This window comes from Gopherus flavomarginatus, chromosome 1, assembly GCF_025201925.1.
Source record: "Gopherus flavomarginatus isolate rGopFla2 chromosome 1, rGopFla2.mat.asm, whole genome shotgun sequence".
Taxonomy (NCBI): Eukaryota; Metazoa; Chordata; order Testudines; family Testudinidae; genus Gopherus; species Gopherus flavomarginatus.
In genome coordinates, this window is record NC_066617.1 from 376,539,982 (window position 1) to 376,565,999 (window position 26,018).

The window sequence follows — 26,018 nt, forward strand, 5'->3', positions numbered from 1 at the left end:
TGCTGGGGCTGGAGCATTGTGGAGTCAGGTGTGGAGAGCAGCTGGGGAGAATGAGGGGGACCCTGGGCAGAGGGTCAAATGTAGGGAGGCCAGACTTGGAGGGGGAATCATTAACCCACCAGGGGTGGGAGGGAGATGACGCTGGGAAGAAGGGTCCTTGCACCCAGAGCCTGAGGGCATGTGGCCACCACCAGAACAAATGTCCAACTTGCGGCATCCCTGCAGCACAGCCAGGGACTGGGCAGAAGGCCGCGGAGGTGTGAGGGAGAGACTGTGCATTGCCCTGACATTCCAGAGACAGCTGTCTGTGGTGTCACTGTGCCCACAGAGCGGGGGTGACGTGTTTTCCTCTAACCTTTCCCATTTTTTTCTTATTTTTTAAATTGATTGCTGTTTAAAAATAACTTGTATTTGCTTGAACTATATGCTGTGACAGAAGAGAGCACCCTGAACTGGGGACACCCTAGCCCCTGTCCTAAGTGACTATAACAAGATTGTAGGTCAAGCCCTCTGCCACCCAGGAGAGTGGACAGGGAGCCCTCAAGGTCAGGCAGGAGTGAGATAAAGGGTAAGCAAGAAGGATCGAGTCCTCATATCCTTTCATTAGTGAATTCTGCCAGGTTTGTGAATAAGCCTGGAAAGGTCCCGACAAGAGCGGGACTGTTCCCCCACTCACATCTTCAGGAATTCTTGAAAGGACTCTCCTTACTTTTCTCTTCTAAAGTGAAACTTTTCCCCTTGGAATGTTTTGCTCTGTTGCGCTACACAAGGCCCTTCACTTTTCTGCAAAAGGGTAATAACCGGCTCTCTCTGCCTGCCTGAGGCTCTGTCTACACTACACACCTTACAGTGGGACAGCTGTACCGTTGCACCTGCGCTGCTCTCACGTGTAGCCACTCTATGCCCATTGGACCGAGCTCTCCTGCCAGCAGAATTAAACTACTCCCAGCTTGTGGCTCCTGCTGACATAGCGCTCTCCAGACCAGCCCTTTTCTTGGGCAGGGGGTGTTTTTTCATACCCCGACAGACAAAAGTTTTACCAAGAAAAGTGCTAGTGTAGACAAAGCCTGAGTTGCATGATAGTAAGATGTCCACAAGCCCTGCAATGTTTAAGAAGAATGAAAATTTCTGCTGGTCTCCTTTCTCACCAAACCCAGCTGCTTGCATAGATTTATCTCAAAACTGCCTGAATGTCTTTCCGGAGTCTGCTGCATTACCCGAGAATTTCAACGCCTTTTGGGTTTTCAGTTGTTCCATATGCAGGATAGCTCCTTCCTTCCTTCACCAAAGCCCTGTTATCTCTGGCCTCTGGTAATCCCTGGTACTAGAAGGAGATCTTGGGAATTCATAAGAAGGAAAAACAGTCTAGACTCTAACGAGGGAGGCTTGATTAGATATAAATCAGAGTTACAAAAGCTAATGGAGAGCCCTGCGCTCCCAGCTATGTGTTCAGTGGCAGCCGCCATTCAATGGCCCATTCTTGCTAGCCCCAATCTAGTTGCCCCAAACAGGTGCTCTGCTCTTGAAGGCCCAGGACATTCTCCTGAGTTTGCCAAGGACCCAGCAACAGGCGCACTGAACTATATAGGGGCCTCAGGAGGCTTCCCCAGTACAAACAATAATCATAAATAATAAACACAATAATCCAGCCAAATCAAGGCCTGCCCCCATCCCTTTGCCTTGAGCTACAGACAAATGTCATACTGTCTGGGAAAGTCTGATTCAGCCTGAAACATTAGATTTCAATTCCACCTTGGAGACACTGGGAGGAAACAAACAGAGATGAAGAGAAGAAATCCAATGCAAACACAAATCCGGTCTCCATCCTGCCTACAGGGCTCCCCTTATTCCACAGCATCTTTAGGGTAAGGGAGACAGGCACCTAGCTGCCCTCTATCCCTCAGTCTACACAGACAAGGTCAGCTCCCAGACTGCTGGACTGGCAGCATAGTATGGGGAGGAGGTGAGCAGCCCTCAGTGGTGAAAGAAAAGGTGAAGGGCTGTTTAGAAAAGCTGGACATGCACAAGTCCATGGGGCCGGATACAGTGCATCTGAGGGTACTGAGGGAGTTGGCTGATGTCACTGCAGAGCCATTGGCTATTATTGTTCAAAACTTGTGGTGATTGGGGGAGGTCTTGGACAACTGGAAAAAGGCAAATATAGTGCCCATCTTTAAAAAAGAAAAGAAGGAGAATCCAGGGAACTACAGACTAGTCAGTCTCACCTCTGTCCCCAGAAAAATCATAAAACAGTTCCTCAAGGAATTCATTTAGAAGCACTTGGAGGAGAGGAAGGTGATCAGGAAAAGTAAACATGGATTCACCAAGGGCAAATCATGTCTGACCAACCAGATTGCCTTCTATGTCTAGTTGGCAGCCACCATTCAGCACTGGTGAGACCACATCTGGGGTATTGCATCTAGTTTTGGTCCCCCCACTACAGAAGGGAGATGTACAAATTGGAGAGAGTCCAGTAGAGGGCAACATACATGATTAGGGGTCTGGGGCATATGACTTATGAGACGAGGCTGAGGGAGTTGGGCTTATTTAGTCTGCAAAAGAGAAGAGTGAGAGGGGCAGGGGGATTTGATAGCAGCCTTCAACTACCTGAAGGGGAGATCCGTGGTAGCAGATGACAGAACAAGGAGCAATGGTCTCAAGTTGCAGTGGGGGAGGTCTAGACTGGATATTAGGAAACACTATTTCACTAGGAGGGTGGTGAAGCACTGGAATGGGTTACCTAGGAAGGTGGTGGAATCTCCATCCTTAGAGGTTTTTAAGGCTCAGCTTGACAAAGCCCTGGCTGGGATGATTTAGTTGTGCTTGGTCCTGCTTTGAGCAGGAAATTGGACTAGATACCTCTTGAGTTCTCTTCCAGCCCTAATCTTCCATGATTTTATCCACAGGAACATTCGCTGGTGTTACTTTTAATAAGTCTGTTCCCCCAAAGTGACCCCAGTGACTGTGATGTGATGCCAGATTTCTGAATGGGAGTGAAAGTGAAGTCCTGGAGTTCACACTTCCCAGGAGTGGGGAGCTGACAAACTCTGGCTATTCCTGCAAAGCTCAGATTCCCCTTGAGAGGATGGTGAAGGCTCAGGCTCCCTCTGCCAGTCTGCTACAGTGTGAGTCCATTTCGCTCTTGGTGTGACAGAGAGGCCATGGTTGTGGCAGGGAAGTCAGGTCTCCTGGGTTCTGTCTGTCATCTTGCCACTCATTCTCTCTGTGACCTTCACCAAGTCACATCTCCCTGTGCCTCAGATTCATTACCTGTACAATGGGGATATGTTGGTAGTGACTTTCCTTTGCTAGTTGTTTTCAGGATCCTTCAATGAAAGATGCTGCACAGTATGATGATAGTTACTGATGAGAATTACTGATCTGTGATCCCTTAGCAACAGCCCCGTCGCTTTGCAGAAAGTGTTCCTGTCTCCCTTCGGACATCTGTCTCCAGAGCTGTCTATCTATTATCTACTCAGCCATCCTGGACATATACAGTGTATCTAACCTATGGAGACATAGGCATTATCCTTCGTTTTCTTAGTAATCAACCATGATTTTAAATGTACACAAATACACAGAGCAGCCAATTCCTCTCTGACTCAGCACAGAGCCCATGAGTTCTCATCTCCCTTTGCGAAGGTCCCTTAATTACTGTTTATTCCTAAAGCTGGACAAAAAACACAGAAGCACAGGCAGCCTTGTATCCAGTCTGTTTACATTCAGATGTCACATCTCTGCTCGAGGCTGAGCTAACCCCTCTGGGATTGCACAGAGCTGTATTATAAACGATGCACACACCTGTGTTGCTCTCGGCCTCAGATATTGATGCAGATGCTGCGGTGAGAGAGGTGTGGGACACGGCTACCTGAAGGGGATTCCCAGGGAAGACACTTCCATCTCACAATTCACAGATACCCATCTCCTGCTGAGGAGCTCACCTGGTCAACAAACCCAGTGCAGCGTGGGACTGATTTGATAGAGAGTAAGTCTGCAGAACTTTCCACTCTCCGCAGCTTTAAATATCCCAGGGCTCTTGCCACAGGTGACAAGTTGGCTCCAGAATCATTGGTCAAAATGTCCCTCTTGTCTGGGTCCCCGTGGCTGATGGCCTCCAGCCCCAATGTGCTGCATTTCAGTGGCACAGGGGATCCTTCATGATGAAAGATGTCAGTAGATAGACAATACAAAATCAAATTCTGAGGTCGTGGCTCGTATATTACTCAGGCCCCATTAGGCAAAATTCCCCTTGGAGCCAGCTGTGAGTTAATGCACAGACTCTCACCTCCTCCTCTTCCATCATAGGGCTCTTACTGCTAATTGGGGGGGGCTGTTCCCTGAATTGTATCTGCTGTAAGGCATGTAGGTACTATTCCTCACTGCCAAGACCTCTTCTTCCCTAGTTTCATTAGAGAAATTTCAGTCCAAATGGTTAAAGTTTGGCACACTGAAAATGAGGTCTTATAATTGAAGGTGTGAGACGACCTTAACTAAGATGGATGCCACTAGCACAACTTACAATGGCCAATCCATTTGTAAATCCCATTCAGCTAAGCTCGTTGCTCCAATAATGCCTGTGGCAAGGAGTTCCACAGGCCAAATATATATTATGGAAAAAAATATTTTGTCAATATTATATGTGCAGACTGTCAATGTAACTTAACGTTCCCTTGTTCATGTGTTATGAGACAGAGTAAATATAAATGTTTGATCTACTTTTTTATTGATAGAGTCATAGAGTTTAAGGCCAGAAGGGACATTTAGATCATCCAGTCTGACCTCCTGTATAACACAGACCATTAAATTTCACCGTTACCCCTGTATAAGCCCAGATTTATGTTTGACTAAGAACTGATCTACATGAGGATGTTAAATCACAGAACCATAAAAGCACAGCGTAATCTAACCTAGTCCCCTGCTGAGATGCAGGATTTGTCGTTTGTAAGCCATCCAACACAGCTGGTTATCCAGCCTCCTTTGGACACCTTGCAGTGAAGGCGCTTCCACAAACTCCCTAGTTATGTGTTCCATATTCCTCCTGTTCTTACAGTTAGGAAGTGTTTCCTGAGATTTTTTCTAAATCTGCTCTGCTGTTGCTGCAAGCTATTGCCTGTTGTCCTGCCCTCTGTGACCAAAGAGAACATTTTTTCTTCATCTTTTTTATGGCAGCCTCTCAAGTATCTGAAGACCACTGTCATGTCCCCATAAGACTCCTCTTTTCCATGCTAAGCATACCCAGTTCCTTCAGTGTTTGCCCTTATGGCTTGCATTCCATCCCCTTGATCAACCTTGTCACTCAGCTCTGGATCCTTTCCAGTTTCTCTACAAGCTTCCTATACGTCGGTGAATAGAACTGAACATCGTACTCCAGCTCAGGCCTAACCAACACCGAGTAGAGCAGTACTATCACCTCCTGTGACTTGCAAGCTCTGCCTCTGCTAGTGCAAAAGAAAATTGCATTACCTTTTTGTGCAACAGAAAAAAATCCGTCAGAGATGTATCTGTATCAACCTAACCCTGCGTTAGCATGAGGTCAACGGAGGAATACTTCCATCGACCTAGCTACCACCCCTCAAGGAGGTGGATGAACTAGGCTGATGGGAAAACCCTGGCCGTCACTACGAGTACTTTTTTCAGAGTAGCAGCCATGTTAGTCTGTATCCGCAGGAAGAACAGGAGTACTTGTGGCACCTTAGAGACGAACAAATTAATCTGAGCATAAGCTTTCGTGAGCTAAAACCAATTTCATCGGATGCATGTAGTGGAAAATACAGAAGGAAGATATACATATATATACACAGGGAACATGAACCAATGGGTGTTACCATACACACTATAAGGAGACTGATCAGTTAAAGTGAGCTATTATCAGCAGGAGAGAAAAAGAACTGTTTGTAGTGGTAATGAAAATGGCCCATTTCCAGCAATTGACAAGGAGATGTGAGGAACCGTAGGGGGTTCTGTTTACACAGAAGTGCTATGGCAGTGTATCATAAACCTAGTCCCAGATTTGGACCTTAGCATCCAAAATGTGGGGGTTAGCATGAAAATCTCCAAGCTTAGTTACCAGCTTGGACCTGGTAAAGCTGCCACCACCCAAAAAATTAGAGTGTTTTGGGGCACTCTGGTCCCCCCAAAAATCTTCCCTGGGGACCCCAAGACCCAAATCCCTTGAGTCTCACAACAAAGGGACATAAACCTTTTCCCTTCCCCCCTCCAGGTGTTCCTGGAGAGACACACAGAAGCAAGCTCCGTGAATCTAAACAGAGGGATTCCACACCTCCCCGTTTCCAGCCTTGGAAAACAGAAGTACCGAGAGCTAATCTCTCTCTCCCCCTTCACCCAGAGGGAATGCAAAGTCAGGCTAGTAAATCTAACACACACACATTTCCCCCTGACTTCTTCCTCCCACCAGTTCCCTGGTGAGCACAGACTCAATTCCCTGGAGTTCCCCACTAAAGAAAAACTCCAACAGGTCTTAAAAAGAAAGCTTTATGTAAAAAGAAAGAAAAATACATAAAAATGGTCTCTCTGTATCAATGTGACAAATACAGGGTCAATGGCTTAAAAGAAATATGAATAAACAGCCTTATTCAAAAAGAATACAATTCAAAACACTCCAGCAACTATACCCAGGTAAATACAAAAGAAAACAATAGAAACCTTACTGCCTTACTATATTTGTACTTACAACTTGGAAACAGAAGATTAGAAAGCAGGAAACAGAAATCCTCTCATAGCCGAGAGAGAGACAGACAGAAGACCCAAAAACAAAGGACTCACACACAACCTTCCCTGCACCCAGACCTGAAAAAGTCTGGTTTCCTGATTGGTCCTCTGGTCAGTTGTTTCAGATTACTTCTTTCCAGGTGAAAGAGACGTTAACCCTTAGCTATCTGTTTATGACACAGTGCCACCGTAGCGTTTTAAGTGTAGATGAGCCCTCAAGCAGATCTTCCAGGAAAGCATCCACTCTGGGTCTGCAGACATGGGGAACTGTAGAATCCACCACTTCCTATCGCAGTTTGTTCCAAAGGTTAATCACCATCAGTGCTAAACATTTGGCCTTTTTTTCCAGCTGGAATTTGTCTGGTTTCAGCTTCTAGCCATTGGACCTTGCTCTGCCTTTCTTCTCTAGATTACAAAGCCAATTAGTCCCCATGAAAGTCTCCATTTGATCATATTTTTCATAAGTGGATGAAGCTCTTTAAATAACTCCCACTCTGTGAGACATCTTCTCCAGTCTCCAATCATGGGATTCTGTGGCTCTTTTCTCAATCCTCTCCAAGTTTTCAACATCCTTTTTGAAATGTGGACCCCAGAATTGGATGCAGTCATTTTAACCAATGCCACATGCAGAGGTAAAGTCCTTCCCCTGCTTTCCAACTCACCCCACCCTCTGCATGCATCCAAGGATCGCATCAGCCCTTTTGGCCACAGCATCGCGATGGGAGCTCACGATGAGCTGGGTGTCCACAATGATTCCTGAATCCTTTTCAGGGTCCCTGTACTCCATAATACAGTGCCCTAGTCTGTCGATCAGGCCTGCATTCTCTGTTCCAAGAGGATAACTTTGCATTTGAGTGTATTAAAACATTTTTTTCCTCATGGGCCCAGCCGACCAAACACTCCACATCAATCAGTATGCCTGCCCTGGCCTTCTCATTGTAAACAGTCTGTCAGTCTTTGGAACATCTGCAGATTTTATCTGCAGTGATTTTCCATTTCCTTCCACGTCATTTATGAAAACTTTGAATAGCATTAGGCCTAGAATTTATCTCTGCAGAACCCCACTAAAAACGACCCTATTCACTGACAATAGCCTATTGACAACTGCTTTCTGAGATCTCTCAATTAGCCAGTTTTTAGTTCCTTTTACATGTGCACTGCTGATATTGAATAGTGTTCATATTTTAATCTGAATTTTAATCTAAATCAAATGTCTCAGAGAAATCAAATGTTATTGCATCTGTGCTGTTCCCTTGATCAGCCAAACATGAAATCTCATAAAAGGATGAAATCAGCTGTATTTGACAAGACCTGTTTCCATAAACCATGTTTCTGACTTGAATGAATTATATTCCTAGACTATTTTTTTAACTACTCCAATACCAGCTTTTCCATTACTTCCTTACCTTCTCAAATATTTTTTAAATGTTCCTTTCATATTTTAATTATTTACATTTAATACAGAAGTGTCCTATATTTGCTTTTTTCTTGTTTTTGTTTTGGCTCTGCTGCTCTTTGATTGCATAATGGCTTCAATGAGATTTGTGAATGATGGGTCAGTTTGTAACTCTAAGGTTCTACTGTAGATGTGGTGCATGTAGTGTATCATATTAACATTATGTATCCATCCAGGCATTTGTCCTGCGACCATCATCCTAGACCCTGGGCACATAAAGAAAGTCAAGAGGACATACAGTACATGCAGGAATTTCTCCCCTGCTACATGTCAGATTCCAACACAACCAACTTCATAAACCCCTCCACCTTCATCCTGCTGGGCATTCCTGACCTGCAGATGGCCCAAGTCTGGATCTCCATCCCCTTCTGCACCATGTATGCCATAGCCATCTTGGGGAACTTCATCATCCTGTTCATTGTGAAGAGGGAGACGAGCCTCCATGAGCCCATGTACTATTTCCTCTGCATGCTGGCCATCACCGACCTGGTCCTGTCCACTTCCACTCTACCCAAAATGCTGAGCATCTTCTGGTTCAATTCTAGGGAGATCAATTTCAGTGCCTGCCTCACCCAGATGTACTTCATTCACTGCTTCTCAGTGATGGAGTCTGGGATTTTCGTGGCCATGGCTTGGGATCGCTACGTGGCCATCTGTGATCCCCTGAGACATTCCATTATCCTGACAAACCCCATGGTGGCCAAGATCAGCCTGGTTGTGGTGTTCCGCGGTAGCATGCTCGTACTGCCCTATCCCTTCCTGGTGAGGCAGTGGCCATATTGCAGAACCAACATCATCCCCCACACCTACTGTGAGCACATAGCCATGGTGAAGCTGGCCTGCACAAACATCCGCATTAGTAGTTACTACGGCCTCTTTGTGGCATTTTTGGTGACCGGTCTGGATGTATTTTTTATTGCTGTGTCCTATATCCAGATCCTCAGGGCCATCTTCAGCCTCCCCACAAAGGATGCCCGGCTGAAGACTTTTGGGACCTGCAGCTCCCACCTCTGTGTCATCTTAACCTTTTACATTCCATCTCTCTTCTCCTTCCTCATGCACCGGTTTGGGCACAATTTGGCCCTGCATTTCCACATTCTTATTGCCAATGTGTACCTCCTGGTGCCCCCCATGCTAAATCCCATCATCTATGGGGTGAGGACCAAACAGATCTGGAACAGGCTGCTCCAACTCTTTACTCATACAGGGACCTAAAGATTTTTGTCCTTGTGCTTTCACTCTCAGACTGAGGTCCACTGGCTGGTGACATGGTGCCAGACCCTCCTTCTGAATCAGTTACTGGACAGTCAATGAGACATTAAATCCTTTCCTGACCGTACTGTGCTTTGTCAGCATGATAAACTGGGGAATTTGTCTTGTACAGCTCATATGGTTTCCACTTTACAAGTGCTAGTAAATGAAATATTGAGACTTTGCTTCCTACCCTGTTTCTTCCACCAAGGCCTCCCCTCTGCCCCATCTCCTTCCCCAATTCCCCTCCATCTGAGTAGCCTAGTCCATCAAGGCCGAGGGACTCACCCCGTCGTTTTCTCCTCTCTTTCCCTCCCTCATAACTCTCTAGATTGTCTCCACCTCCCTCCCTGCCCAGGCTGTGCTCCCTCTGCTCTGGGTGTGAGACATGCGCTTCTGCAGCTCAGGATGATCAGGGGTGACATGAATTAATAACCCAAAGCCTCCCCCACACTGCAGCAACTGAACACCATCAGATCCCCTTTTTGACCATACTTTCTGGTTCAAAACTGGGTAGCTGACAACCCTAAGTGGCACCCAGAAGCAGAAGCCAAAACCTTGACTGTCTGGGTAAAACCCAGATGGGTGGAAACTATGTTAGCTCATGTCTGATTGAGTTAAACCTCTGTATCCTTATGTCTTTGGGCTTTTCCTGTGCTCTTCACTCACGTAGCTTATGCAAAGGGGCAGGATGCTGAGATGGAGGCATCTGTCTATAAATCGGCTGGTCATCAAAGACTATCAGCACTTAATGAGATATCGCCCAGACAGAAGAAAGAAGTAACTGTATTCTAGATAAAAGCCAGTTTTCTCCAATGTCTCTGCAGGGGGTGGACGTGGAAGGAATGGCACCTCCCCTGAAGAGTGAACAGAGAGGGGAGAGTTTGGTCCAGCCCTTTATAAACAGAGAGATTGGATGAGCCAGAAGAAGCTGGGGTAGGAGAGAAGGACAACGGCAGAGGAGGGGACTCTGGTTGCAGGGCTCTGGCTGCAGCACAGAGACAGACTCCAGCTGGAGGAGGAGCCAGGAGTTCCAGGAGGTGACCCCTGGAAACCCCAGAATGGGTCTGACTAAATCTCAAAGAATGCTCCAGGGTGGTGAAGAGACAGAGGCAGGGAATGGCATGTAGGTGTTGTATTCTGTTTAACTGGATCGGGGTATCTCTTGTGGAATTGTTTTAGCAGCCCTCTTTGGAAGGCCTGGGTCTGTTTGCTTTAACGATCCTGTGCCCTGAAACAGAGAAACTGGAAACAGAGTGCGCCCAAGGGGGAGCTTTGGTCAGGGGGTGCTGAAGCAATTGGAGAGTCTGGGGGAGCAGCCTAGTCTCAGGGCCTTGGTGTGCAGATCTCAGTTCCCAGAGAGAGGCGCTAGGATGGAAGCTGCATCCCAAAAGTGGGCCTAGAAGCCCAGAGCCAGAGGCAAGGCCTGGACAGTGCTTGGACTCCAAATCACATGGAGCCATTGTGGGGGCCCAAACACTGCCATTGGGCGGGTGTCGAGCTGTGGGAGCTTGTGCAAGGCTGTGACAGAAAACCTGGAGCTGCTTCTCGGATGCTAGGGGACTATGCATGGAAGTGGAGAAGGCCTGGGCGATCCCAAACCTCAGGGGAGGTGTCCACAAGATGTTCTCTTCACCCAAATGTGGCCCATTTTCCTCTGCCCTCGGTGCTCTGATTCCTGGACTGATCCAGCCAGGTTGTCCTGTAGGAAATGTTCCCTGAACCAGGCAGTGACAGTTTGGGTTCAGGGAGGTGGTTTGTCTCTCCCTTGGAAACTCTCTCTCTCCCCATGTATTTTGGTCCATCTCTCACTTTCCTTTGTAACTCACCCCCACCACCACAAACACAGACACCTCCTTCTCTCTGACACTTCGAATGTGCCTCCTGTGACACGCTACACCTCGGGGATTCCCCTGTAAACCCCATATTTTTCATTTACATACAATTGTGATATTGCATATAAAGCATGCCATGTAAGATATCAGGTGAAACGTTGTGACCTAGTAAAAGTCACTGTTCTATCTAAACATCTATATCATTAGTGCATATGAAATTATACGATTGTGATGTATGGTTGTCAGTAAAACATGCTGTAAATTGGGGAATTGGCCAGATATTAGCTCCCCAGAGGCAACAGCAAGGAAAATAATGAATGCTATAAAACAGGACACAATGGCCACATTCTTGGCCTTTCTCCTTCTCCCACCTACGCTGCAAGCAACAATGACACTCTGAAGACTGAAGACTCCAACAGAGGAAACTGGCCCAGGTTTCAAGGGAGAAACCTGTGTATATCCAGTGGGGTGAGAAAAACTGGTTAATCTAGATGTTGCCCAGTATAATAGGGTTGAGAGTTTAGACTGCTTGCCTATATTTTCTTTTCTCTCAATAATCAGTTTTGTCATAAATAAACTTGTTTTCTGTTTATCTTTGCCAGTGAGTTTGTCTGAAGTGTTTGCTAAATCTGCTCAGGTTTATAGAGGCTGGTGTATTATCACTTTCTATTCATGAACCAGCTCATATATACACCTTAGACATTAGGTATATTCTTAAGGTACCAGGCTTCTTGTTTAGTACTTGTAGCATGTCCAGGCCTGGATGTTTTTGGAGGTGAGCTGTAACCACAATAGGTCCCAGGTGGTCCAGTCCGGGGGCAAGCCAAGTGTCTGGTTTCTTTGCCCATTCACTGCTGCCTTCTGAAGGGAGTTGCACATACTGGCCAGATTTGAAACAGCTATCTTGTGTAACATATACCAAGGGCAGATCCCAGGAAGCTGCATCAGGTATGTTTGACAGGAGGATTAATGTTTGGAGTCACATTTCATAGAATCATAGATTATTAGGGTTGGCAAGGAAAGATTATTAGGTTTGCCTCAGGAGATCATCTAGTCCACCCCCTTGCTCAAAGCAGGACCAATCACCAAATGGCCCCCTCAAGGACTTAACTCACAACCCTGGGTTTAGCAGGCCAATGCTCAAACCACTGAGCTATCCCTCCCCTCAATTTTTATTATTATTATTATTTTATTTGTTACATACAATGATACAATATAAACAAAATGAATTAATTAATGCATTTTAATTCTGGTTTTATGAACCCATGTTGGAATTTCTTGCACTTTCACAGAGGTATTTGTATGGGCAATACCATGACCTAATTTTTCTCCCGTACGTCCGCCCAAGAGGGGGTCTCTGGAGGGTCCAGGACTTAAGAGGTGCACTTCTACGAGGAACCAGTATGCTTTGCTGAAGTAAAGAGTGAATAATGTCACCTACCGCATCCAAGGCCTCAGATTTGAGGGAGATTGCTTGGTAAGTGGAGGAAATTGACTGGTAACCTGGATGGGTGGGCAAAGATGAGCAGGCATCAAACTGAAAGACAGCTTATTTTCTGCCCAAACAGAGGGGAACTTGGAACATAATTCTTGAAAAGGGTTAGACTTATCCCAAGTAAGAGCCACAGATCTGGCAGTTGCAACAGAAGAGAGGGATGTATCATTGCGGAGGGGGTTGGTATGAGTACACAGAAGTTTATGAGTAACTGGACTCTGAGCTAGGTTAAGAATTGCTGCAAGGTCGCAGAGGACGTCCATGCCCAGAATAATCCCTCTGCATTTGGAGCTACATAAAAAAAGACTGAGTCCAGAAGAATAGATTTGATTTTACAAGAACAGGGGAGCTTTTATAAGCTGTGAGCTGTGCGCCTCCTACCCTTGAAATAGTAATATACTGTTTAGTAGTGGGGAGGGGGAGGTCAGTAATGGAAACAGACGCTTACCAGTCCAGGAGAATTGTGCATGGCCTGCCCCTTATCCATGCCTGTAAGTGTGGCCTCAAGGGATTTATATCTGCATCAGCAGCACTGACAGGCAAGGGGGAGCACTGGGTCCTAGCGGGTCATGCGATTTAAAAGCCTGGCCATTTCCGCTTTACTCAGGTGTGAGGAACGGTTGTCAGTCAGTTGAGACACTGATTGGGGCTGTTGTTGGTTACCCAGGGTTATTTGGCTTGGACACTCGGCTGCCCAGTGTCTGGTCTTTCCTCACACAAAACATTGGGAGATGGCGGGGGGCAGTGGGGACAGGACCAGGACCAGGTTGAAAAGTCAGTGAAGTATTGCAGGGATTCAACTGGTCATGATTCTGTCCTGACCTGGCTTTTGGGTTTTGCGCCTGCAGTTTTTTGAGTATGTTGCCAGATGCTACCGGTGTGGTGCTCTGCTCTATTCAACGTTGAGATCAGTCAGCTGCATGCGTGTGCTCCCTCTGTGTGCTGTCCCAGCTCTGCGCAGAGAACTGACCCAACAGACCCTGAGAGAACCCCCAATGACCACAGACTCTTGTAAGGTACGAAGGCACCCGGCCAGGTTTATTTTTGAAGAGAAACACAGTCTCCAGCTCCCTGAATCAGAGATCCAAGGTACTGCTAAGGTGCTGCTAGCTAGTACATCTGTGCTCCCTGGCAATGAACCGGCTCAGTCAATGGCAGGACTTTCTATTGCCCCTAGACCAGACAAAGACACCACCCCGGGGTGAATTCTTACACACAGGTACACATCAATCCCGATGTATTGGGATGCAACCGCTCTACGTAGCAAGATGTCACCTCTCACCTCGTACATGTTGGTTCAAACAAAACAATTCTATCCATCATATTACCCTTTGGCCCTGTCACTGGGATGGGTCAGCCTGTTCCTTGTTATCTGTGTGGAGTGTACGAGTATACAAATGTTCTGATCTCTGGTGCCCAGTACCTGATAGATATGTCTGTTTGCAGCATCAGCCCTATCCTTGCCAGCTTCTGTGAGCAGGGCCTGCCTCTGGCTCACAATTAACTTTGCTTTATGTGAGCAAAGTCTTGGCCATTACTTTAGTTCAGGCCTTAGGCCTCATACCAGGCCTTTGATACCAAGGTTTTGATCTCAGGGCCTCCTCTTACTACACCTGAGACACCCACAATTATAGCCGCCTACGTTATCTTTTGCTGTTACCACAGCAACACGAGCAGTTTTGCTCGTTATCCCTTTGGCCTGTCTGACTTTGCATTCAGAGGCCTACATAAATATGGATTCATAATCAGAGCCTGGGTTCACTCCCAAATTAAGGGCTGTTTGCAGGTGGGAGTTAAAACCTTCCTTTAACATCTTTAAAAATGCCTGGTCAGTTTTTTTTGGGGGTGGGGTCTACAATGTTTGCATGGCTGGAATACATCTCCCACTTTCTTTCCCAGTATTGAGAGGCCAGCTCGTCCTTGCTTTGTACGCAGCCCATGATCAGTTCCCAATTACTGGCTCTGTTCCCCAAGGCTTCTTGGACGGTTTCCTTAAACTGAGTGCAGGCACAGGTCATATCATTGTGAGATTCAAATTTAACAGAGGTCCAAACGCCGTTTTGCTGCCCTTCTGTAGGGATGTTGGCCCATGATAGATTGGAGCATTTAGCTTTTGTTAAGATATAAAGATCCCTGGGATGTAACGTATAGGTGGTAACCATCTGGCTTATTCTTTTACAGAATATTAAATTTGGGTCTTTGGGCTGTAGATCAGGGAGATCTTTTAGTAAAGCTCTCATTTCCTCTGTGCTGAGAGGAGTGTACTTTTAGGTATTATTATCCACTCCATTTCACCTGTCCCTGACCACCAAGTGAGGCCAAGGGAGCACTGCCACTTAATTTTGGGTTTAAACGGGGGCAGGAGGAGGAGGAGGGGGCCAATTATCTTGATCTTCCCTCAAGTGTGCCAGGTTCCAATTTTGAATTTGTTTCTCAAGGTGTTTCCAATTAATTTCATTTTGGTTTTTATCAGAATCACCGCTTGACTCAGGGTTAGTCAAATGACCCTTTTGTTGTATGCTAGCAACAATACGACATGCAGAAAAGGTGGGTTCTTTTGTTTGTTTTGTTTTTTTAAGTTTTGCTTTTAGAGTCCTGTTTTCTGCTTCAAGCTCGCTCAGCTCACGGTTGCAATCTGCCTTTTGATTCAGTTCTGATATAAGAGCCTTTCGGAGTGTTTCCAACTCTTGTAATCCCTTTCATCTTGCAGCACATGATGATGCCTTTCCCTAAGCTTTCTCTTGCCTGACCAGAGTCCAGACCACCACAGCACACTATCTATCATACTCGTACCCTCATTCCTGCCTTCTTTTGCCATTATCTTTTCAATCTTCCCTTGTTTCCCTTTTATAAAATCAATGAGTTTCCCTCCCGTGGAGGGCATCACTGATGTTCCCCAGGGCCAGTCAATGACTCTGCCTTCTGTAGAGGGTGTCATTGGTGCACCCTGGGGCACGCCAACGGATACCTCCCCCGCCCCATGGAGGGTATTGTTGATGCTTTCTGGGGCAATTCATAAGACATTGTATCCCAGCTTTCTGAAACCCACTTACGCGATGCTTCAGGGGACACTGACTGAGCACACCCTTGTTCTCAGTTTACTACAGCACACACTCTGGGTGCTGAGTACCTGGCAGTGCAGTCTTCACCTCCAGCGATTCCTGCACCCTAACAACCACTGCAGCACACACCCTGGTGCTCAGTACCTGGCAGCGCAGACTTCACCTCCAGCGATCCCTGCACCCTAACAATCACTGCAGCACACACCCTGGTGCTCAGTACCTGGCAGCGCAGACTTCACCTCCAGCGATCCCTGCACCCCAACAACCTTGGCCACAAACACAGTTCTGTTCAGCCCACTTACCTGTGCTCCCTATATGTGATTCATATTAAAAAAGGGGTGTGGAGGGATGCCTCAGGGATTTCTAGCCTGTGTATTGAAAACTGGGATACTGTTTGTACCATAATATGGAGATATACCTATCTCCTAGAACTGGAAGGGACCCCAAAAGGTCATCAAGTCCATCCCCCGGCCTTCACTAGCAGGATCAAGTACTGATTTTGCCCCAGTTCCCTAGGTGGCCCCCTCAAGGATTAAACTCACAAGCCTTCAGGACCAGATTTCAAAGAGAAACTGCTGAGCTTCAGTTCATCAGCAACTTTGACACCATCAGCTCAGGATTAAGGAAAGACTGTGAATGGCTATCAACTACAAAAGCAGTTTCTCTTCCCTTGGTGTTCACACATCAACTGCTAGAAAAAGGCCTCATCCTTCCTGACTGAACTAACCTCCTTGTCTCTAGCCTGATTCTTGCTTGCATATTTATGCCTGCCTCTGGAAATTTCCACTACATGCATCCGACGAAGTGGGTATTCACCCACGAAAGCTCATGCTCCAATATGTCTGTTAGTCTATAAAGTGCCACGGGACTCTTTGTCGCTAGTATGATGGTAGTTACTGATGAGAATTACTGATCTCTGATCGCTTAGTGGCAGCCCTGGGTACCTACAGAAATTGATTGTTTCTCCTCTTAGTCATCTTTCTCCAGAACTCTCTGTCTACTATCTATCCAGCCATCTGAGGTATTTACAGAGTCTCAGACCCTATGGAGAACTAGGCACTATCCTTAGTTTTTTTTTACTAATCAACTATGATTTTTAAATATACATAAATGCACAGAGCAGCCAATTCCTCTCTGACTCAACACAGAGCCCCAGAGATCTCATCTCCCTTTGGGAAGGTCCCTTAATTACTGTTTACTCCTAAACCTGGATAAAGAGCACAGAAGTGCAGACATAGAAAAAGTAAGATTGGCTAGAGTGTCTCCAGTGTCCAGCCTGTTTCCATTCATATGTCGCTTCTTTTCAAAAGACTGAGTGAACTGTCCTGGGATTACACAGAGCTATATTATAAATAGTGCACACCCCTGTGTCAGCTTTTGGCATGAGCTGTTGCTGTAGATCCTGGGGTGAGAGAGGTGTGGGATACGGCTACCTGAGGGTGGGATTCCGCAGGGGTCTGTTTTGGGACCTGTTCTGTTCAATATCTTCATCAACGATTTAGATGTTGGCATAGAGAGTACGCTTATTAAGTTTGCGGACGATACCAAACTGGGAAGGATTGCAATTGCTTTGGAGGACAGGGTCAAAATTCAAAATGATCTGGACAAATTGGAGAAATGGTCTGAGGTAAACAGGATGAAGTTCAATAAAGATAAATGCAGAGTGCTCCACTTAGGAAGGAACAATCAGTTTCACACATACAGAATGGGAAGAGACTGTCTAGGAAGGAGTATGGCAGAAAGAGATCTAGGGGTCATAGTAGACCATAAGCTTAATATGAGTCAACAGTGTGATACTGTTGCAAAAAAAGCAAACGTGATTCTGGGATGCATTAACAGGTGTGTTGTAAACAAGACACGAGAAGTCATTCTTCCGCTTTACTCTGCGCTGGTCAGGCCTCAGCTGGAGTATTGTGTCCAGTTCTGGGCACCACATTTCAAGAAAGATGTGGAGAAATTGGAGAGGGTCCAGAGAAGAGCAACAAGAATGATTAAAGGTCTTGAGAACATGACTTATGAAGGAAGGCTGAAGGAATTGGGTTTGTTTAGTTTGGAAAAGAGAAGACTGAGAGGGGACATGATAGCAGTTTTCAGGTATCTAAAAGGGTGTCATCAGGAGGAGGGAGAAAACTTGTTCACCTTAGCCTCCAATGATAGAACAAGAAGCAATGGGCTTAAACTGCAGCAAGGGAGATTTAGGTTGGACATTAGGAAAAAGTTCCTAACTGTCAAGGTAGTTAAACACTGGAATAGATTGCCTAGGGAAGTTGTGGAATCTCCATCTCTGGAGATATTTAAGAGTAGGTTAGATAAATGTCTATTAGGGAAGATCTAGACAATATTTGGTCCTGCCATGAGGGCAGGGGACTGGACTCGATGACCTCTTGAGGTCCCTTCCAGTCCTGGAGTCTATGAGTCTATGAGGGGAATTCCCAAGGAAGACACTTCCATCTAGCGATTCACAGGTAACCATCTTTTGCTGAGAAGCTCACCTGCTCGACAAGCCCAGTGCAATAACATATGCATGGTGGGATAGAGAATAAGTCTGTAGTCAGAACGCTAAGGTTTTCCCATGCCATGTGCTGGGTGGTTTGTGATTGGAACAAAGGCAGCACAGGCCGCAAGGCAAAAGGATTCTAAAAGGTAGCTGCATCATCTCCATTTTGTCTTCAATCCTGCTTCTGACCTCTGGAGGGACTTTGCTACAAATTGAAGCTCTGACCAAAGGACTGAATCCCAGCTGTGGATGTTCCAGAGACTTGATTTGAACCTGCAGTTTATTCCATCACTGTTACAAGCCTGAACCAAGAACGTTGCCATTACTGTATGTAACTGATTCCATTTAACCAATTTTAACTCTCATCTATATTTCTTTCTTTTATGAATAAGCCTTTAGATTTTAAAGGATTGGCAACAGTGTGATTTGTGGGTAAGATCTGATTTGTATACTGACCTGAGTCTGGGGATTGGTTCTTTAGATCAGGGGAAAATCTTTTTCTTTTCCTAGGGGATTGGTTTTCATAAATGGTCATTCCCATAATGAGCTGCCCTTGTGGTGATACTGAGAAAGTGGAGTGTCTAAAGGAATTGGTTTGTATTGCTAATGTTTAGCGTGATGTTATTGACATAAACTGTGACTGTATAGATCATTGTTGCAACCACTGTTATATATTTGCAGCAAATATTGTACAAAGTTTGTCATGTGAGGTGTCAATAAAACATTATGATTTGCCAGTTATGATTATGCTGTCTGTATGTGTGTATCAGTTTGTAGTCTAAGTTATGAATACTGGCTATGTACTTGTATCTCAAATGGATTTGATTCTAAGTTGCACCAGTGAAGCATTTGCTCAGCTTCTTGAGAAAGGACTATTCTCAGTAAGTGCCCAACCAAGAAACAATGGACAATGGACTTTGTGAAACGCCAATCCACATGTGAGCTTTCCTGGGAACGTTCAAACTAACATGTAAACAATGGCATCAGCCTGCAAACTGAGTTATTAATGGACATGTGACTTGCCCATGTGACTCCAGACTCCCCGTTGCTGCTGTTATTTTCCATACTAAGACCAAAGGGAGGTCCTTCCATGGGCAGAGAATATAAAAGGCCTCGGATACCCCTCCGTCTTGTCTTCAATCCTGCTTCTTACTACTGGAGGAACCTTGCTGCAAACTGAAGCTCTGAACGAAGGACTGAATGACCCATCCAAATGGTGGTTGTACTCTAGATACTTGATTTGAACCTGTAGTTTATTCCATCATTGCTAGAAGCCTGAAACAAGAACTTTGCCAATATGCGTGTAATTGATTGCATTTAACTCATTCTAACATTCCTCTATATTTCTTTCCTTTTATGAATGAACATTTGGATTTTAGATTCTAAAGGATTGGTAACAGCGTGATTTGTGGGTCAGATCTGATGTGTATATTGACCTGAGTCTGGGGCTTGATTCTTTGGAATCGAGAGAACCGTATTCTTTTATTGGGGTGTTGGTTTTCATAACTATTCATTCCCCGGACGAGCGGTGCTGGTGGTGATAAAGGGAGACTTTAGTGTCTAAGGAAATTGCTTGTGTGACTTGTGGCTAGCCAGTGGGGTAAAACCGAAGTCTTCTTTGTCTGGCTGGTTTGGTTTACCTTAGAGGTGGAAAAATCCCAGCCTAGGGCTGTGACTGCTCTGTTTAAGCAATTGGTCCTGAATTGGCACTCTCAGTTGGGTCCCGCCAGAACCGCATTGTCACAGTCCCTTTATGAGAAAAGAGCCAGAGCAGCCTGTTCCGGATCTGTTTGGTTCTCATCCCATAAATGATGGGGTTTAGCATGGGGGGAACCAGGAGGTATATGTTGGCCATGAGAATGTGAAAATGCAGGGGCACATTGTGGCCAAACCTGTGTGTGAGGTAGGAGAAGAGAGCTGGGACATAAAAGGATAAAATGGCACAGAGGTGGGAGATACATGTCCCAAAAGTCTTGAGCTGGGCATCCTTTGTGGGGAGGCTGAATACAGCCCTGAGGATCTGGATATAGGACATGGCGATAAAAAACATATCCAGACCCATCCCAGAGACTGTCAAGAAGAGGCCATAGTAAATACTGACGCGAATGTCAGCGCAGGCTTGCTTCACGACGGCTATGTGCTCACAGTATGTGTGGGGGATGATGTTGGTTCTGCAATATGGCCACTGTCTCGCCAGGAAGGGATAGGGAAGTATGATTATGCAGCCACGCAGCACCACAGCCAGGCCAATCATGGCCACCACAGGGTTTGTCAGGATAGTGGAATGTCTGAGGGGATCACAAATGGCCACATAGCGATCAAAAGCCATGGCCACGAAGATCCCAGACTCCATCGCTGAGAAGCAGTGAATGAAGTACATCTGGGTGAGGCAGACACTGAAATAGATCTCCCTGGAATTGAACCAAAAGATGCTCAATGTTTTGGGCAGGATGGACGTGGACAGGACCAGGTCGGTGATGGGCAGCATGCAGAGGAAATAGTACATGGGCCCATGCAGGCTTGGATCCCTCTTCACGATGAGCAGGATAATGAAGTTCCCCAAGATGGCTATGGCGTACATGGTGCAGAAGGGGATGGAGATCCAGATATGGGCCGTCTCCAGGCCAGGAATGCCCAGCAGGATAAAGTTGGAGGGGTTGATGAAGTCAGTTGTGTTGGAACTTGACATGGGATAGGGGAGAAGGTTTCCAACTCTGAGGCAGAATGGTGTCTCCTGTATATACTATATGTTCCCCCAACTTCCTCTATGTGCCCAGGGTCTAGCGTGATGATTGCAGGACAAACACCTGAATGGAGAGACAGTGTTAATATGAGACACTACATGCACTACTGGGGGCTGTTCTCATGGGTAAAGCAGATTGGTTGCTCCTCAAACACTGAAAACTGGTATTTTCATTCTTCAGAGGAATTAATTATGAACAACTGGCCCTACTAATGCCAATTCCATACTTCATGGTGCTCCATGCAGCAATAATACCTGCACATCACGGTGCAGGAAATGTTAATAGGCACCAGCAGGAAACACAAGTGCGGATACTGGTTATCCATCATTGTTCCTTAATGCAATGAAAGCCAGACTAGAGTGTCCATGCTGTAGAAAGTTCCCCATTCACCCAGTTGCTCAACATCTGAGAGTGGAAAAAAAAATGAATTTTTTTGCAAAGACATGTGCCAGGGGATAGATCCCAGCTAGAGCACAGTTCAGGGAGAAGACCCGGGCATCACTGATAGCAACTTCAGAGAAACACTTGCTCATTCCTAGCAGTGACCAAACAAAGACAATGTTCATATGCCTAAGGAATGGGATGGAGAATAACCTGCTCTGGACATGTCCTCAGTTGTTGTCACTCAGTCTCTTAAAGGATATAGCACACAGAAAGGGGATTTCTGAGACAGGTTATGAGAATGGGGATGGTGCCAGATGCGGACAGACTGAAAAGTCTGGGACTGTTCAGTTTAGAGAAGAGACAAAGAAGGGGGCATATGAGAAGGAGAACAAAATAAACAAATGAACTGATTACATTCAAATGGAAAAATGGAGAACAGTTCCCAACCAGTAATATGTATAGACAGTGCTTCAAAGGGGCTAATTCCCCAAACTTGAGGCAACATATCAATAAAACTAATTGGAAGGTTAAATTTAGACAGAAAAATGGGAATGAAACTTGGGAGTTCTTTAAATGTATTAGATAGCTAAAACTCCACAATAACACAGCCAAGAAAGTGGAAAACTTTGGCTAAAAACCTAGTTCAGTAGCAAAGCGAAGTAAAGGTAGTAACAGGGCCCGGGGGAAAAAGGGAAAATAGATAACAAACAATACAAATTGGAATTAATGAAAATTGATAAGTAATGTGAAAGATGTCAGGGAGAAATCTGTGAGTGGCATGGCTAAGGATCAAAAAAAGGAGGTTATTAATTGTATTAAGAAGAAAAGAAAGCCTAGAAAAGGTTTCGGCCAATTCCTAGAGGGAGAAAAGAAAACTGTTAATGTTGCAGGAAAGGCAGAGGTGTTCAAGAAATATTTTTGTTCTGCATTTGGAAAGAAGCAGTATGAGGTATTTATATCACATGAGGTGATGAAATATATATATATCTATATATATATAGATATATAGATATATATATAGATATATATATAGATATATATATAAGCATATATAGAACAGTACTGTGTTAAATTTAAACTATCAAAAATAAAGGGAAATCTTTAAAAAAAGATTTGACAAGATTAGAAAACAGTGGAAGCTGGTATGGGATTAGTTAAAAAAAAAGTCTAGGAATATAATTAATGCCAGTCAACAACTGGGTTTATTTAAAACAGATCTCATCAAATAAATCTGATTTCATCATTTAATGAGAGAACACATTTGTTTGAACAAGGGAACCACATAGAAACACTACACTTTGATTTCTCTGAGTCATTTGATTTAGTAGGGGAAAACATTCAGATAAAAAAAATCAACACTATTCAATATCAGTAAAACACATGTTAAATGGACTAAAAACTGGCTAACTGATAAGCTGTCTCAGAAAGCAGTTGTCAATGGGCCATTGTCAGTGAATCAGGCTGTTTCTGGTGGGTTTCTGCAGGGATCAATTCTAAGCCTTATGCTGTTCAATATTTTCAGCAAGGATCTGGAATCAAATAGAAAATCACTGCAGACAAAATTAGCAGATGGCCTAAAGAATGGCAAAGTGGGAACAATGAGGAGGCCAAGGCAGGTACTTTAACGGATCTAGGGTGTTTGGTGAGCTGGGTTCATGCAAACAAAATGTTTTTATGCAGACAAATGCAAAGTTATCCTCTCAGTACAGGGAATGCAGGGCTGACCCTCAGACTGGGGCCTGTATTATGGAGCGCAGGGACACTGAAAAGGATTTAAGGGTCATTGTGGACAACCAAATCATTGTGAGCTCCCAGTGCAATGCTAGGGCCAAAAAGGTGATGTGGTCATTGGCTGCATAAACAGGGGAGTGGTGAGTTGGAGCAGGGGAAGGATTTTACCTCTGCATGTGGCACTGGTGAAACCGACTGCATAAAGTCCTGGGACCCACATTTCAAAAAGGATGTTGAAACATTGGAAAGGGTGCAGAAAAGAGCCACAAAAATGAATTGAGCATGGAAAAAATGTCCGATGGTGAGACACTCAGAGACCTTAATTTAATTGTCTTAAATAGTAATAACGGGCTCTTTAATCTGGCCAAGATAGGCAGAGCAAGGCTGGAAGCTGAAGTCATACAAATTCCAGCTGGAATTAAGGACCCAATGTTTAGCACTGAGCGTAATTAACCATTAGGACAAACTGCATTGACCTCCAGCTGAGGCATGATTTCCCTTTACAAAAACTTTGTTGACTCTTCCTCAAAAAATTATGTTTATCTATGTGTCAGACAATTTTTTTCCTTACCATCATTTCAACCAGTTTCATAGAATCATTAAGGGTGGAAGGGACCTCAAATGATCATCTAGTCCAACCCCCTCGGTCAAAGAAAGACCAATCCCCAACTTGTCGTCTTCAGGATTGAACTCACAACCCTGGGTTTAGCAGGCTGATGCTCAAACCAACGAGCTCAGCCTTCCACCCCTGCACAAAAGAAACAAAACAAATCTGCTTGAAGCAGGACCAATCTCCAGATTTTTACCCCAGTTCCCCAAATGAGTTCCTTAAAGAATTGAACTCACAAGCCTAGATTTCATAGGCCAATGCTTAAACCACTAAGCTTTCCCTCCCCTCACTTTGCTTGGTGCTGAAGTCAGGTTTCCTGGTGTGTAATCGCCAGGATCACCTCTGGAGCCCTTTTTAAACAATGACATCACATTAGCTGTCCTCCAGTCATGTGGTACAGAAGCTGATTTAAATAATAGGTTACAGAGTACAGTTAGTAGTTCTACAGTTTCACATTCGAGTTCCTTCAGAACTCTTGGGTGAATCCCATCTGGGCCTGGTGACTTATTGCTATTTAATTTATCAATTTGTTCCAAAACCTCTTCTAATGACTCCTCAGTCTGGGACAGTTCTTCACACCTAAAAAGAATGGCTCAGATTTGTGAATTTCCCAAACATCCTCAGCTGTGAAGACCGATGCGAAGAATTCATGTAGTGTCTCTGCAATGGCCTTATCATCCTTCACTGCTCCTTTAGCATCTCAATCATCTAGGGGCACCACTAGTTATTTAGCAGGCTTCCTGCTTCTGATGTACTTAACCATTTTTTTGCTATTACTTTTTGAATCTTTCGCTAGCTGTTCTTCAAATTCTTTTCTGGCTTCCTAATTATATATTTTTTTTACTCTGTTTGCCAGAGTTTATGCTCGTTTCTATTTCCTCACTAGGATTTAACTTACACATTTTGAAGGTTTCCTTTTTGCCTCTCATTGTTTTTCTTTTAGGTTCTTGTTTATCCACAGTGGCACTTGTTTGGTTCTGTCACTATGTTTTTTGTTTGTTTGTTTGTTTTAGGTTGGGGGATACATTTTTAAGTTTAGCCTCTGTTATCATGTCTTTAAAAAGTTTCCATGCAGCTTACAGGGGTTTCAATTTTCACTCTGTAACTTTTAACTTCCGTTTGTTTCTGAAATTAAATGCTAAGTGTTGGGCACATGTGGTGTTTTTCCTCCCATGTTAAATTTAACGATATTATGACAAGAATTCCAGCTATATACAATCAAAGGCTGAAGAACTGGAAATGTTTAGTTTGGAAAAGAGGAGATTGAGGGGGGACATGGCAGCTGTCTTCAAATATTTGAAAGGCTGCCAGAAAAAAAATGGAGAAATGTTGTCTCTTGTCACAAAGGGCAGGACAAGAGGCAAAGGGTTCAAAGTACCGGAAAGCAGATTTTGATTAAACCTCAGGGAAAACTTCCTAATTGTAAGAGCAGTAGGACAATGGAACAGACGCCACGACATGTCGTGGAAGCTCATTCAAAGGAGAGTTTCATAAGTAGGCTGGACAGTCACCTGTCTGGGATGGTTCAGCCCTTGGCAAGTGGTTAGAGCAGATGACCCTTGTGGTCCCTTCTAACCCTATGTAGACCACAGTCACATACAAGACATTGGGCTCAACCCCGGGGTAACTGGGTCAAATTTAATGGCTTGTGCTACCGGAGGTCAGACTGGGTGATCTAATGGTTCCTTCAAGTCTGAAACTATATGAATCAATTGATAAAGAAAGTAGATCAGGCATTTATATTCACTGTGTTTCATAACACATGAACAAGGGAACATTCAGTGACATTGAAAGTCTGAACATATAACACTGATAAAAGAAAATTGTTTGCTTAAATCACATTTGGCCTGTGGAACTCCTTGGCACAGACATTGTTAGAGCAGAGAGCTTAGCTGAATGGGATTCACGAATGAATTGGCCATTGTAGGTGGTGCTGTTGGCTGTCTGACACCTTCAATTAGGAGACCTGATTTTCAGTTGCTTATAAGTTTGCCAATCTTTAACCATTTGGACTTAAATTCCCCATGCAGTGTGTCTGCTTCTCGCGGAATTGTTTTTTTTTTTTATTTCAGGCATAACAGTTCAGTCGACTTCTGAAATGAAGCTAGGAGAAAACATGTCTTGCCCACGTTGACAATTTTTTATAATTATTCCAGCAGATAAAAGTAAAGTAACAGCATACACCCACCCACCTCCCTCAGTGGGGCCTAAGCAAACTACAGAC

At 44.8% G+C, this 26,018-nt stretch overlaps 3 protein-coding genes across 3 annotated transcripts in view; 1 reads left to right on the top strand and 2 right to left on the bottom strand.

Moving 5' to 3' along the window:
• LOC127044617 (olfactory receptor 52E2-like) overlaps window positions 1-21,054 on the bottom strand; it is a 44,107-nt gene extending 23,053 nt beyond the window's left edge. Inside the window, exon 1 of the mRNA XM_050939710.1 lies at window positions 21,008-21,054. Within this exon, the coding sequence (XP_050795667.1) occupies window positions 21,008-21,014 (7 nt within the window). The 5' untranslated portion in view covers window positions 21,015-21,054. The remainder of the gene's footprint in view (window positions 1-21,007) is intronic.
• On the top strand, window positions 8,429-9,400 carry LOC127046490 (olfactory receptor 52R1-like). Its single transcript, XM_050943621.1, has one exon. The coding sequence runs from the start codon at window positions 8,429-8,431 to the stop codon at window positions 9,398-9,400; it is 972 nt and encodes a 323-aa protein (XP_050799578.1).
• LOC127039081 (olfactory receptor 52E2-like) lies at window positions 17,030-20,999 on the bottom strand (the record flags this gene model as incomplete). Its single annotated transcript, XM_050932237.1, has 2 exons — window positions 17,030-17,035; window positions 20,070-20,999. Coding segments are annotated over 2 exons (936 nt in total), but the record flags the coding sequence as incomplete, so codon positions are not given.
• Window positions 21,055-26,018: the final 4,964 nt, after the last annotated feature.